Raw genomic sequence first — 14,160 nt, 5'->3', positions numbered from 1 at the left:
GTGCGCATCGACGGAACAGTTCCTGAGGAGGAGAGAAGGAGACGCCGACGCCTCTTTCTTAATGACCCTACATGCACGCTGGCCCTTATTTCTATAACTGCGTCTTCTCACGGGGTGCGTTAGGCTGAGAATGGCTGTGGTGAGGTGAAAGCGCTGGTGGCTTGCAGCACCCGACAGTGTAAAGCCGCTTCCTAGGCAGCCTGCAGTCCTCTGGCCTGCACAAGTGCTGCGTGGCCTATAGGACGTGAGGCTGTGACCTTAGGGTTTAGGGTTTATGGCTGAAGCAATTCGTGCCTGTTGGCTTTGCTGCGGGTTGCGCGGGCTCTGATGTTGCTAGTGATGATGATGCTGCTGCTCAGAGGCTATGCCGCTTTCAGAACCATCAGCGGCTGCAGCAGCAACAGAAAGGGGGATCGGTTGTGTGCGCACTGCTGCTGTGACTATTGCGTTTTCTCTTTGATGCAGTTGGACTTTTCCGGTGCCTCTGTTTGCGTCTTCTTGGAGTTGCTACCGCAGCAGCACGAGCTGTTGCAGGCAGAGTCGCGGCTGCACCGTCGAGGCCAGCGGCGGGTGGTGACAACCTATTTCCTGCTGAGTCGCTGTGGCCCGTCTGCAGCAGCACCTTCTGGTGTCTCTTCACATAAAGCTGGTTCTGCTTCCGCTTCAACATTTCGTTCTGTTTCTGGAGACCTCAGTGAGACAACAGCAGCCGAGGGGGAACAGGAGGAGACAGACAACACGTGGGCAGAGGAGGAGGAGCTTTTCCTGTGCACGTCTTCCACAAACCCCCTCAGCTGCAGCAGACGCAGCAGCCAGGGAAGAGCCGGCGATATGGACAGAGTGCAGGAAGAGGCCACCAGCCGGGAGTTTCGTAGAGAGCTGAAGAAGTGTTGCATGCAGCTCCTGCAGGAAGCCGAAGCAGTCGAAGAAGCNGGGAGTTTCGTAGAGAGCTGAAGAAGTGTTGCATGCAGCTCCTGCAGGAAGCCGAAGCAGTCGAAGAAGCCGCCTGGCACAGAATCAAGCATCAGTCCGCTCTGGTGCAGCGCACCATAGATGGACCACTCGCCACGTTATCCCAGATTGGTGAGGCCCAGCAACAGCAGCAGGAAGCACAGCAGCAGGAGCAGCTGCAGCAACAGCAGGAAGAGACCGGGCCCTCTTTATGCAACTCCAGCCAAGAACAAGAAGACGACATGTTGGAGGTCGGCGGTGGTCAGCTGCAGCATCAGCATCAGCAACATCAGCAGCAGCAGCAGGAGGTTCATACAGACGAAGTCTTCACCACTGGCCTTGATCTGTGCAGCTTTGACAGCCTGCAAGGAGCTTCACAGGATATAGACTTGCCAACGACACCTACAGAAGAGGGCGAAGGTGAAGGTCACCCCGGGGCCGCCATGCTCAGTTCTCTTCAGGGGCAGCCACAACTCACCGTGGGGCTCCCTACCAGGCTCGTAGATGACCGTTTAGCTCTGTCAATCTCCGCAGCCGTTCGGTTTCGTATCTCAAGGTACACCCAACGGCTGCATGCGTTTCGAGGTCTCGCGGCCGTCCCTTTGGGCATCTCCTTCTCTCCTGCTGAGCTGGGAACGGCTACCTTGTCACATAGTGTTGTGGGACAGCAGCAGCAGCAGCAGGATCAGCATCGAGAAGGACCGCAGCAGCACCTGCTGTTCCAGCTACGGATCAGTCAGGGTCAGTGCCCTAAAGGGGAGGCTTTGCGATGTGTTCAGGAGGCGGCTCGGCAATACTTATGCCTTTTCCGTTTGTTGTCGTCCTTTGAGCAACGACGAGTGAGGGAGACTGCCTGGACGGTGCAGAACCTTCAGGTGTACATACACCGACGCCACCGTGCACAGCAACAAAGCAGTGGGAAATCAGATTCTTTCCTAGGCTCAGACCCCCCTGAGGAGGGAAACCCAGGGAACGGGGATACGCAAGAGCAGCAGGTGACGGATGTACCCGCATCACTGATGCCACGCCACACAACGGACCCCCTTCTGCTTCTACAATCCGCAGCAGCAACGCAACAGCAGGAACAGCAACGGCTGCAGCGACTGTTTTCGTGTCCTGAAGGGGAGGAAATTGCCCCTGGGGAACAAAGTTTTGGGCCTTCTGCGCTTGACTTGAGCGGCAGCAACAACAGCGACGTGGGACAGGGCAACAGCGGTAGCAAGGAGAGGTCATCAGAGGCAGATGAGGACCTCCTTAGTGGCACTGTCTCCTCGCGGTACTTCTCAAGCCAGGCTGTATTGTCACCCCCACGTGCCCGTCCCCAAGAGGAGTCCTCACACTCAGCTGCTAGCACTAAACCGCCAGGTGGCCCTCTATCCTCTCAATCAGAGGAAAATAACTGCCCTCGTGTGGTGCTGGTCCCTGTTATTCTAAACAACCCGAAAGCATCTGGCACTTCTGGCCGGGCGAGCGCCGCGTCTAGGCATCTGCAGCCGTTTTCTTTGGAGTTGCAGAAGGTTCTATGTGTCTCTTGCATGCAACCCATATCAGCCATCAGCACAACTCGCACCTTTTTGCGGGTGGAGGAGTTCGAGGACCCCTGCGACAGCTGCAGCTACAGTTGCAGCAGCAGCTGTGGAAGCACAAACGAGAGACCGCTCGTCGGTCCTCTTATGCATCCAGCAGAGCTAANTGCAGCAGCAGCTGTGGAAGCACAAACGAGAGACCGCTCGTCGGTCCTCTTATGCATCCAGCAGAGCTAACGACAGAAAAACAGACGTTGTCTGCAGCACCAGGCAGGTTGAAGAGGAGGTCAGAGGTCATCACAACTCCGCAGAACTTTGCGAATGATCCCAAGCATCATTGGCTCATTCGATGCTGTGAACAGGACCTCACCTGTAGCGGCCGTTGCTCCGATGCCTACACTGCAAGGAGGCGGAGACAGGCGCTGAGGAGGCAGGTGCGTTTGGGCTCTTGTTCCAGAGCAGCTGCCTGTGTTGTTGCCTTTGTGTGGCAACTGCTCTAGCTACAATGCTCGTGTTGCGGGCGCTCTGCTCGCTGGGTGCTTCCTAGTTGGACAGTTTGCAGCTTGCGTGTTATCAGGTAGAACGGCATGATCGAGGTGTCTGCAGTAATTGCAGGTTGGACTGTGGGGAGCTGTTGATTGCCCTGAAAATGTTGCATGCAGCAGGCGAGCCCCAGTGGCGGCTTGAGGAAGAAGTTGTGCGCCTTGCCCCCAGCGTGAGTGTATGGATTTGATGCATTGTTCTAGGGTTTGGGTTACACCGTGGCTACGTCTTCTGCAGAATGCATGTGCTGATGCTTATAACTGAGACACCTTCGACAGGCCTATTTCATACATGCCACAGGGAGCCTTTGGAGGGGCATGGCTCAGGCATAGTGTTAAGAATTCTGTACAGAGGCTTTGGGTTTCTGCAACTGCATTTCCATGTTCTTCATTCTATTGATATCCTGTGGATTTTGTACGCAACAAGAAACACCCGCGTTCCCGTACACAATTGCTGTAGCTTCATGCGTATTTTGGCTTTCTTTGGGGTTGTGTTGCTTGTTGCTTTTAGTTTCGCGCGTGGCCATCTCTCACACGAAAACTTGCACGCCNCTTTGGGGTTGTGTTGCTTGTTGCTTTTAGTTTCGCGCGTGGCCATCTCTCACACGAAAACTTGCACGCCACCTTACGGCAAGCTGTGCCTGGGAAGCGGACCACAGACAACCCGTGAAGGAGGGCGGAGGCCTGGCGACGGTCGATGCTGTGCAAACACTCTGCAAGTGAGCAAATGTTTCCATCATTTAAGCTCTAATAAATAAATTGTTGGTATCAACCTGTTGAGGGTTAATATGAACACCCAGCTGAAGGCGCCAATCATTATTTCACTAAACGCAGCTACGTTTAGGGGAATACACGCAGGTACTCAGATTCCATGACTGTGTATGGCTTGACCATCGCACCAGAAGTTCTTTATCTCGGAGCAATGCGAAGTAAACAGTTTTTCGCGTTGCTCTGACATAAAGGACTTCACGTTCAAGAATGTTCCAAGCAATCTATCAGTTAGCTCATTCCTCTCCGCGTGTAACGTAATCACCCCCGAGGCACGCCCCTATCTGCCAGTGTTTGCATTTGGACCCTGATTGTTCACGCTTGCAGAGCTTGTCATGTGGAGAAGACTATTGAAGAAAGAAGACGACGGCGGAAGCGCCGTCTCCTCGAAACGGCCCCTGAAGGCGGCACTAAAGCCTAGGATGCACCCGTCCACCAAGGACTTGGTTCCCATCCGCACGCAGCGACCGTCTCTCTTGCTTTACTTTTTCCCCATTGTTGCTTGTTTACGCTTGCCCAAGTATGCGGGTGCTTTAAGGCATTTTTGCTATTTGTGGAGACAAACTGAAACGGGCTTGTCAGGTGGTGAGAGTTTCCTGGTTCAGGCATACGCTGGATATATGCGTATGGTTCGGCAATTCGCTGCTTAGCTTGCCTTNAGAAGAGCCAGTTTCACACCGTCGCATACAGGGCACGAAGGGCTAGGGATGCACTGGGAAGTATGTCTGCCCAATGATGAAGTAAAAAAAATCCCTAAGCGACGCTGACATAGCTCATTTTACTGTATTTTGCAAACCTTCCGAACATTAGTCGCAAGCTAGGTGCTGCAATGCGTTCATCAACTGTGAGGTCCGTCGCTCTCCAGTGCATGGAGAGAGGAGTTCGGATCATTTATCAGATGTCCCAGGGATAACATGCGGTTCCATAAGCTCTTGGAATGTATGCAAATGAACCGCTGCTTAACAGACCAGCAGGGCGTGAACACATTAACTTAGTTACTGCCAATTAGGTGAGCGGGGACACTTAGATTTTCTCGTCCGTTCACCCTTGGCATTAGAGGAGTGCATCTCTTTGTAGCAGGTCTATACTGCCAATCTCTTCAATAAGTAGATATGTTTCGCCACAGATAAAAGCTGAATCCTATCGGAAATTGCGATGCATCCCCGCGGGAACCAAGTGTTCTCACTTCCTCAGTACTTTTCGAGGCACAATGCAGCACAGCACGGCCCTACCCATCGAGCTCTGTTTTAGCGTACTACATACATTCTGTTTAGGCACTGAGTTTGTTTAATGCTGGGAGGTTATTGCCTAGATGCTACAGCAGCCCGTCGCCTGCGACGGCAGACCGTGTCGGCGCTGGCGCAGCTGGGGTGCGTTACCATTGCATCGAGCCGCAGGAACGCCGAACGTGTGAGCGCAAGTGGCGGTCAGACAACAAGATTTCATTGAGTATGCTGTTTGAATCCGACTCTTAGCCAACAAACTGGTCTTTTGATCCATCGGTCTTGATGTTCTGACTCGTTTCAGATCAACTCGAGCAGTCGGGTGTGACGCAACTTCGCCGTGGACACTGCGCATTCCAGCGAATTTCCCCTGAATCTGTTCCTTGTCCACCATTAAACAGAAAAAATGCCACTCAAAAAATTTGGGGAGAAAATTAAGAGCTCCCTTCATCACCTCTCGCCAAAGAGCAAGAAGCACGATGAGCAAGCAGACGGTGACCTCTCTCCTTGCAGCCTGCCAACCGTCGCAACATCCCAGCAACAGCAACCTGCTCAACAGCCTGCCCCTGAAGTCCAGCAAACTGGCAGTGCATGTGCAGACGGAACCAAAAAGTTATCAGACGACAAACCGGCTGTGGGAAGCGTCGAGCAGCCCAAACAGCAGGAAGTCCCCGAATCCATGCGCATTCAAACCCCCGTACCTTCACCTGCCGTAATTGAACCGGCTTCTTTGCCTCCACAGAACGCCCAGGTCAACTGCAGCCCATGTGGGTGTGAAAAGGCAACCCCCAGATGGCAAGAAAACGAGTCTATCTTCCCAACGATGCACTACCTCATCAAGACACGCAGCAGAGAGCCCATAAACCAAAGTGTTTTGCTCGTCAACCCCTCAAAAAGTGACAAGGTTAGTTGACGATTCTCCACCTATGACAACTTTAGTCAAGGTGAAATCTCACCATCATCCACCATCACCTAGCCCTAACTAGTTTGTGAGCAATCGAATGAGCAGCCTAGCCAGCGCTTCCCTTCGAAGTATAGTGAAGTACGCAGCTGTTCAAATAGCCAGCCAACTGAGAGGTGCTGAACGCCTGTGAAACTCCGTAGACCTTCAACCTCCGCCTGTACGGGGACAGCAAAGCGTCCCTCGACAAGGAAGCCGCGAGCATCCGAGGTGACTATGTGGAGCGAGTCACCGTCACAATTAACCCAGTGAGCTGCAACTTCAATTATCCTCCACTTGAATGCCAAATGTTTTCACTACAGAGGCTATCTGTACTGTAGCCAGCTGTACTAAGAGTCNTTGTCCCCCGTTCATATGCCAGGAGAAGGAAACAGAGAATGCCTACATCGACCTGGTTCAAGGCGGTAACTTGTACGACAAGATTCGAGTAGAGACTCATCTACTATAAAACTGCCTCCACTACCATCCCTGCCACCTGCACTACAAATAGCTTGTGCGCTCCTAAATACCTACGCATTTCGCCGTCCGGCGATATATCTGCTGCCCTGAGCGTACAACATTAAACACACAACTTTGAAAAATATTTGTTTTGTTCAAAAGAAAAGCATTCATTATAGATTGACTGCACAGTTCCCATTGTTGCCCGTTGGTGGACAGACCTGTTCAGTCATAGAATGGCCTTATGTAGTGTTCACCCTAGACATTACACACATTACCATGAACGCAGGCGATACATCACCGATTCGCATCCCTCCTATATCCTATGGCTCGCACAGCAGGTCTGCAACGTACTGAGTTCTTGAACTAACGAATACAAAGTTGGCAGGATTGATAATCCCCTAGGGAGTTAGAACGAAGAGCTAAGCGCGAACGCAACCCCAACAAGTTTGGCGAGGGTGGCACTCACTACCGTGCCAAGTATTTGGCCTATCTCAAATGCAAGTGTCTTCATTCTTCAGCTACACCCGGAGCCGACTCGATGCAGGCTGCCCCATCCGCACACAACACCCTCAACTCTCCTACTCCCTTCCTACGCTTGCACATCGGCTACACCTCATCAACCTGCCAGCCCAAGACCCTTAATGCGAATCGCGAACAGAGACGTAGAATAACACTCCAATATACAGTCGATAAACAGTGAACAGCCTGCTGCCGCTGCCACCGCATACGCACAACCAATCCAGAAGAACACATGGGTTNGCCCTAGCCAACTACAATCTTGCCAAATGTGATTCCCTTCAGATATCTAAAGATTAGCTCATTCTCCATTCGTTGCATGATCACGTGATCCGTCAGACACTGCACACTGCCTGCTTGCAGCCCACAAGTGTCTGTCGCTACGAACAAGCCACTACCAAAACAGATAGCAACGCAAATCCGAACTGTATGGATCACCCCCAGAACACCCCCCAGGAGCCAGCAGCTCCTCTACAGCCACCGTCATCCTGACACATATAGATAGCTCGTTAGAATCCAAAAACCGGCGAAGATGCATTCGCGTCATCCGCTATTTGACAGTTAATCCCCCGAGAGCTCGCCGCCTGCTTCGGGAAACCGCCGCAGCCGTCACCAAGTTGATGTAAGGGTGTAGTCGGTACAGTGCCGAGAAGCGTCTGCTCATAACGCGGTAGACAATGAACCGCCAGCGACTGCCGAAATCAACAAAAACGGTGCAACCCCCTCCCCGCATAAATAGGCCTCTGTGGATGGGAGGGGGGGCATGAAACAAAGGCCTCACATCTTGAATTCGCCAGGTGATAGGTATAGGGCGCAAGACTGAGCTTACAAAGCCTTGAGCAGAAGGGACAAGGGCAAGTTGCCCCGTGGATACGTCGAACAACTGCTGCTCCCGTTATGCTGCTGCTGAGCCCTGTTCTGCCTATCATGGAGTACATAATCTTGGGCGGAAAACTGCCCAAATAGCAGCCTGCCGCTGCTTCGCCTACGACTCTCGCAGACCTCTGAAACGCGTATCCTCCGCTTGCTCCCAACCCCGGACTACGGTCCCATTGCTCTTCTCGTGGGGCTCGTGTCACTATCGCCTCCAGTCAGGCGACACAACTCGGCTGCAAACACCCGGAGGTGTCGTTGGAAGGCCACTGTTGACTCCAGCTAGCCCAAGGAAAAAATACCCGACAGCGACAAGACAGCACCGCCGTCTGAGCAGAGCTGGCGCCTGCATGAAGAGTCGCTCAGCTTTGAAAACACAGGGTCCACTGGGAGCGTGTACGGGCACCGTGGTGAGATGAGGAATTCCAGAGGCTTCAGTGACGGTACAATTGAGTTCGTTAGTAGGCGTTTGAGCTGTGGATGTGACCCTAGTAGAACCCGTCAGGCCACGACACAAGGGCCCTGCCTATTTATTTCTGCAGCAGCGTCATATCCTGCAAGCCAAAGCGGCAAGGTCAGGAGAGCCATACAGGGGAAGCAGTTTCGCATCTCAGTCCCATCCAGTACAGATGGGGCGGCGGCGTGTGCGTTCGGCAGGCGAAGAAGACAAAATGATACGAGGAGAGGGGAAGGAAAAAGGAAAGAGAGCTTGAGATAATCAGAAACACCGGAAGACCTGCTGCCATCCCAGACAGCGCAAGACGAGCATTTCCTATCACCTTGCCGGCAGCAGTACGACGGGACGCGCAGGGGTTAAGGGTGGAGGAGATGGGAGAGCCATCCGAGGAGGGGAGAGAGGGGAGGCGCCCATGGGCGCGGCTTGGTCTCCCTGAGCCCAGTCATCTAACATACAGTGTGTTGAGCTTCAGGGACTAAACACCGAGCGCAAATACATCCGCCGCAGTAAATAAATCCTAGACCCTTTTGACTGACTGCACCCAATTGCATCATATCAGAGACGAAAACTTGCACGGCAACTGCTCCCCTAAGGGAGCACTCGCCCCTCAGCCCACCTACATACACCTACACAACGAGGAAGCAAATCATGGGCAGAGGCGAACAACACCGAGCAGCCCAGTCGTCTGGCAATCACAGCGCTGTGGAGTTTGTGTTCAGAGGCGTCATTACGCCGCGCCGCAACTCGACACAACAGAAGACAGGGAAAGAAAAAGTATGAGCGATCCGCGGCGAGGAGAGTGGTACAACCAACACGCTTCTCCCGTCTGCCTTGCTGGCTTCGATGCAGATATTAACCAACCGTCTTTCAGAACAGGAGAGGAAACGCAGAACCCGAAGCAAGAATAGATTCACCACTGAATCGTGACGGCAACACCCCAGCCCAAGACGCACGAAGCGGTAGAGAGATAGATCATGGGACCTCAGCAGTCAACACGTCTCTCAAGCCATTCATAGGGCTGGCTAGCTGCAGCTCTTCGTCGCTCGCTGCTGTTGTCATCTTGTCCTCCGTCTCCATCCCAAACCCGCCGCACATAGACAGACTGTCTCTGCTGTTGCAGCGAGATGTGGGCGCGAAACTATTGCTGGGAGACATAGCAGCCTCCTTCATCATGAAATCCCCCTCTTGAAGCAGCAACAGCTGCTGCTGCTGTCGCAAAAGCAGCAGCTGCTGCTGCTGCTGCTGCTCCAGCAGAAGTTGCTGCTGCTGGTGGTATTCCCGCAGCAGCAGCAGCTGCTGCGCACGTATCAACTGGCGATGATGCTGCTGCTGTAGTTCCATGAGCCGTTCTTGACTACACAGCCGACTCTGTTGCTTTGGGGTTCCCTGATGCTGCTGAATCTGAGCCTCGACCATGAGGCGTATCTGCTGCAGGGACTGGCGCTGCTGCTGCTCGTTGGTTCCTACGTACTGCAAGCCACAGCTCTGCCACTGCTGAAGGTGAGTCCTCATTATTGCCTCCTCTTGCGGAAGCAACTCTGTTCTTTGCAAGCATTCCATGCTTCTGTCGTGCTGTTGGTGCTGGGAAGGGACCGTTGCCCCCGCAGCAACAGCCACAGCAACTGCGCCTGCAGTAGAACCGCATGACGAGCCTGTTGGCAAATGTGGCGGCCCGGTTTCAGGAGTCGTCGATACTGTAGAAGCAGTTGAAGGGGCCACTAAACCCAGAGAACAGTGCTGTTGCTGTTGCTGCTGTTGCTGTTGCTGCTGCTGCTGAACTAGCGCATGCGGCTGCCCTTGTTGCGCAGCCGGAGCAGTTATGTGGAGGGATGATCGTTGATCCGTCGGACCACAGTCTGGGCTGGACGAGTCTATACCACTGGGTACCGCATCAGGCGCACCCATATGTTGCTGTGGTTGCTGCTGCTGCTGCTGCTGTTGCTGCTGCGTCTCCGCAGGAAGTGAGCTGGAGACGGGCCGCTTGGGACAGGCGAGGAGGACTGTGCTGCGGTATACCGCATATTCCTCCTTTGAGACCGTCAAGTCGAATTTCACCAGTTTAAGGAACGCCAACTCCAAACGGTTGAGCTCGGTCAAACCCACGCCCCCCACCCTCGCGTAGTATCTGTTGCTGTACCTGCAGATACGTACATACGCCAAAGCCCCGAAGCCCTCAACGCATGCTCACCACAAGACACACGCACACCGTCTACGGCTCTACCTGCTGTTGCTGCCAATACTATTAACAGTGCTGCAGCTCATGTTGCTAAGGCTGCTGCTGCCGTGGCTGCCGCACCGCACGTCTTCTACGAATTTGACTCCTATGACACTGGCAGCCAGCACAAGCCTGTGAATGTTGAGGGCGTTGATTTTGATGTGGTTTGCGCGTATGACGCGGTCGAGGTAAATCAGGGCGAAGACAAACACCTCCTCCGAACAACGGAAGTGTCGATACAACCGCGGGATATAAGCAGCAATTGAAGTGGCGGGCGGACAGATGGACTGAAACGCACAAGTCACCACAGATGAGCAAAGACAGGCACAGTGCCACAGGAACTCATGTTACGCATTCACACACGCATCCATGTGCACACACCCACATGAAAGCATGCCAGTATCTGCACGCCTGCACCACATCAGCTCACGTCAAAACGAGTAGCCACACTCGGCCTTCGACACGATTCCTCTCCGCAAGTTGCGAGCTGCTCCATCAGCAAGGACATCTTCTCAACAAAGAGCGGCCCAGCAGGCAGCACGCCTTCCTCCCCACCACAGGTAGAATAGCCCTTTTGCTGCTGTTGCTGCTGGGACTGCTGCAGATACTCCTGCTGCTGCTTACACATGCCCTGTCTCTGCTCCTGCTGAATCTCTTGTTCTCGCACTAGAGCCTGCTGTCGAAAAACTTGTTGGTGCTGCTGCTGCAGCAGCAGCTGATGCTGCTGTTGCAGCACCTGCTGCTGTAGGAGTTCTTGTTGCATCAGCAGCTGCTCCTCCGTGCAGCTGCATTTGATCGCTCCGTCGTGGGGCGCTATAGGCACAACCGAAGCCTCCATCCTCGCCGCAAAGGTGCACAAGATGTCGTCGTCAGTTCAGACGGAGACGATCAGCAGGACTGCGGGATGCCTCGATAGCCGCATGGGAGCAGCTGCTGCACCCAAACCGAGACAGCGCGCAACCTGTGTGATCTTGGTAGCGATGTCCCACCGAACAACTGGACCTATCAACACCGACCGGTAAACACGGCCTCAAGATACAGCAGTTCCTAGGGCAGGGAGGGGAGAGTGCATGGTCACCGCGGTCCGTTGGAATCGCGAAGGCGCAGATATCGTTTGCCCACGCATTAGCTGTTCTCTTATGACCTAACAGACTCTAAACACTGTCCATCCATGCGCTGGCGATGTTCATGCAGGCCTAGCCACCTATCGGCGTACCGCCGTCCCTCTAAATGCCATGCAGCTGCACTTCTGCCGCTGTGGAGATATTTAGCCTTACACAAAGGTAATAACAACGCATTTCAATGCCACAAAGCATCCCACAAATGCTGCACAATAGGGGCAGGAAGCCAGATGCGCTCCTGGGCAACTGCTAGAGAGGTTGCTGCTCTGTTGCTCCCACAGATGGGCAGAGGGGATTAGGACCTAAAAAAGACCCGCCTATGCCTAAAGCATGGGCACAACCGAGACAGAAGCACAAAAGCAAGAACCCATTCATAAGAAGAGAGCTAAACAAGTGTCACCCGCAGACATGTGAAGGGGCAGAGGGGGAGGCGACAAAGGGCCCGCGCCAGATGCTAGAATATGAGTGGAATGGAGCCATCCAGCTTAACAAGCCCACAGGTTCCAATAGGCAGCCATTAATAGGACAAATTCAGTTAGATTAAGGCGCTATATGCCCGTGGTGGTAGCTGCTGCAGAAGGCAGCACGCCAAAGCAGCACTGTGCGCCATCGAGTGTGCGGAGGCGCTGTTCTGGGGGCAAGAACGAGGGGAGGGGAGTGGGGGATTGCACCGAAAGCAAACAAACACTAGCTCTGAAATATATCGTTCTAGTTTTATATTTGGGCCCGCACCATGGTGAATATACTCACCCTCACACCGGAAATGGCTCCCCAATCGTGGGTATCCTAAATCCTGCGTTCGACGGCAAGAGACGCGGTGCTGGTGGTGAAAAGTGTATTGCTATGTAAATGCTTTGTTACGGGGCTGGCAAGCCTTGCTAATTTTCCTATCTCTGTGCTCTCATGTGAAGGTATATTTGGCAGTGATCAAAAACCAACAATATCATCATTTCGTTTCAGCTTTGCCGCGTTGGTTGCAGTACCAGTTGAGTGCAGAGCGGAGCACGCTCTGTCTGAAGGTGTTGCATCTGCTTCTACTCGAGTAGTTGCTGGCGACTAGGGGCCAAGTAGGCGTTTAACAGTTCTCTGCAGTGTTATGGCATGCATTATCACGTCCTTGGTCGTAACGAAAGGTCGACGTCGTACTGCCCTGGGGTTCAACGGGGCAGGGTGAGAGACCCCGAAGCTCTTGGGGAGTGACGATGCGCCCTATAGTATAGATATAACAATAAGAATTTAGCCGCTAGAGAAGAGTAGGAACAGCTACCGCTATAAAATGAACGTGAATGGAGTCAATGTGCACCCGCGGCGCATTCTAGCCTAGAGCGGTATAAGGGTTTGTAACATGAGTTAGCGCAGAGTTAGCTCAGGAGCCTATCGACGGCCTTGGCATGCTGCGCGTAAGCNGCTGCAACCCCATTTCGGGCTGCCTCCTCCCCGCGCCACCCTGGCCCTGGGCTCAACGCCCAGGATGCCTTGGTACCGCGGAAGGGGGTCAGCTGCTTTTGGAAAGCTCTTACTTTAAGTCTTTGCCTTCATTGCGGCTCGTCTCTGGTCAGGTAAAGGCCAGAGAACTAGCGTTACAGGGTTGCTGTGTGGCCTGAGTGAAGGACAGGAACGAGCTGCAGTGTAGGTGAAGACCTACGGTGAGTGTTTCACCGAAGCAGCTGACCTCCTTCCCTTGTCATCAGGCCTCCTGATAGTCGAGCTCAGGCTTCGGTGTTGCGGGGAGGAGGCAGCCTGAAAAGTGGTTGCAGCGTATGTAGCATGCTCTGCCTACAGTCAGCACAGGAGCCTTCACTTGACCTTGGTAGGTTGAGTGTAAGTAAATGAAAACGTTGTGTAGGTGTACTCAGAGGTAAAAAATGCGGCAAAGGAAGCTTCGTTGAAGCTTCTGTTTTTGCACCTGAGAGGCTTTCTTGTATTACCACAGCAGCGAGGTGCGCTGCAACCCTGTTTCAGGCTGCCTCATTCAGGCTGCCTGCACCCAGATCTGAGTTCAACGGCTAGAATGCCTGAAGGCAGTGGGAGGGGGTCACCTGCTGCTGGGAAACCAAGCTTTGTTACAAGGTACAGGCGACACCCGCATCTTGAAGAGGCAATTGAGCGGCAAGCAGATTAAATTCTAGGAAAAGGCAAGCTTCAGGCGTCAACTAGCGCCTTTGTGCACAATCTCGTGTTGGCGAAGAAAAGGGACGACAGGCATCGCAAGCGCGTCAACTTCAGTATCTGACTTCGGCGAGGCATTTTGCAGATCCCAATCCACCCGGGAGACAGGCGCAAGAGGGCGTTCCACAGCTGCACACGCAAGCTGGAGTATATATGTATGCCCTTTGGCCTCGTGAATGCACCTGATGAACTGCAGTAGCAGGTGAATCACGATTTCTTGGGGCCAGTCACTGAGGCGTGGATGGGAATATACATGGTGGAGGGATCGATACCCTCGTTGTCCACCAAAATTGTGAGAATCTCCCCTTCAGAAACGCCAGTCTAAGAGGAGTTCGGGGCCTTAGGGATCATGTGGCCCTCGGAACCTGATCCCACTCACGTCAGTAGATGCACTAGT

General features: G+C 53.5%; 2 protein-coding genes across 2 annotated transcripts; one reads left to right on the top strand and one right to left on the bottom strand.

Annotated features, from left to right (window-relative positions):
* Positions 1–459: 459 nt before the first annotated feature.
* EMH_0024350 (SNF2 super family, related) lies at positions 460–6,419 on the top strand (the record flags this gene model as incomplete). Its single annotated transcript, XM_038023207.1, is given in 11 exon segments — positions 460–840; positions 981–2,227; positions 2,752–2,911; positions 3,055–3,192; positions 3,602–3,738; positions 3,878–3,948; positions 4,115–4,307; positions 5,524–5,914; positions 6,115–6,181; positions 6,274–6,309; positions 6,313–6,419. Coding segments are annotated over 11 exon segments (2,928 nt in total).
* A 2,811-nt stretch (positions 6,420–9,230) lies between these two features.
* On the bottom strand, positions 9,231–11,311 carry EMH_0024340 (PREG-like protein, related; the record flags this gene model as incomplete). Its single annotated transcript, XM_038023206.1, has 3 exons — positions 9,231–10,395; positions 10,555–10,760; positions 10,904–11,311. 3 exons carry the CDS (start codon positions 11,309–11,311, stop codon positions 9,231–9,233), a joined length of 1,779 nt encoding a protein of 592 aa, XP_037879060.1.
* Positions 11,312–14,160: the final 2,849 nt, after the last annotated feature.

The sequence above is a fragment of the Eimeria mitis genome, genomic scaffold, assembly GCF_000499745.2.
Source record: "Eimeria mitis Houghton genomic scaffold, Emh_scaff876, whole genome shotgun sequence".
NCBI lineage: Eukaryota > Apicomplexa > Conoidasida > Eucoccidiorida > Eimeriidae > Eimeria > Eimeria mitis.
This window is presented reverse-complemented; position numbering and strand designations above follow the sequence as displayed.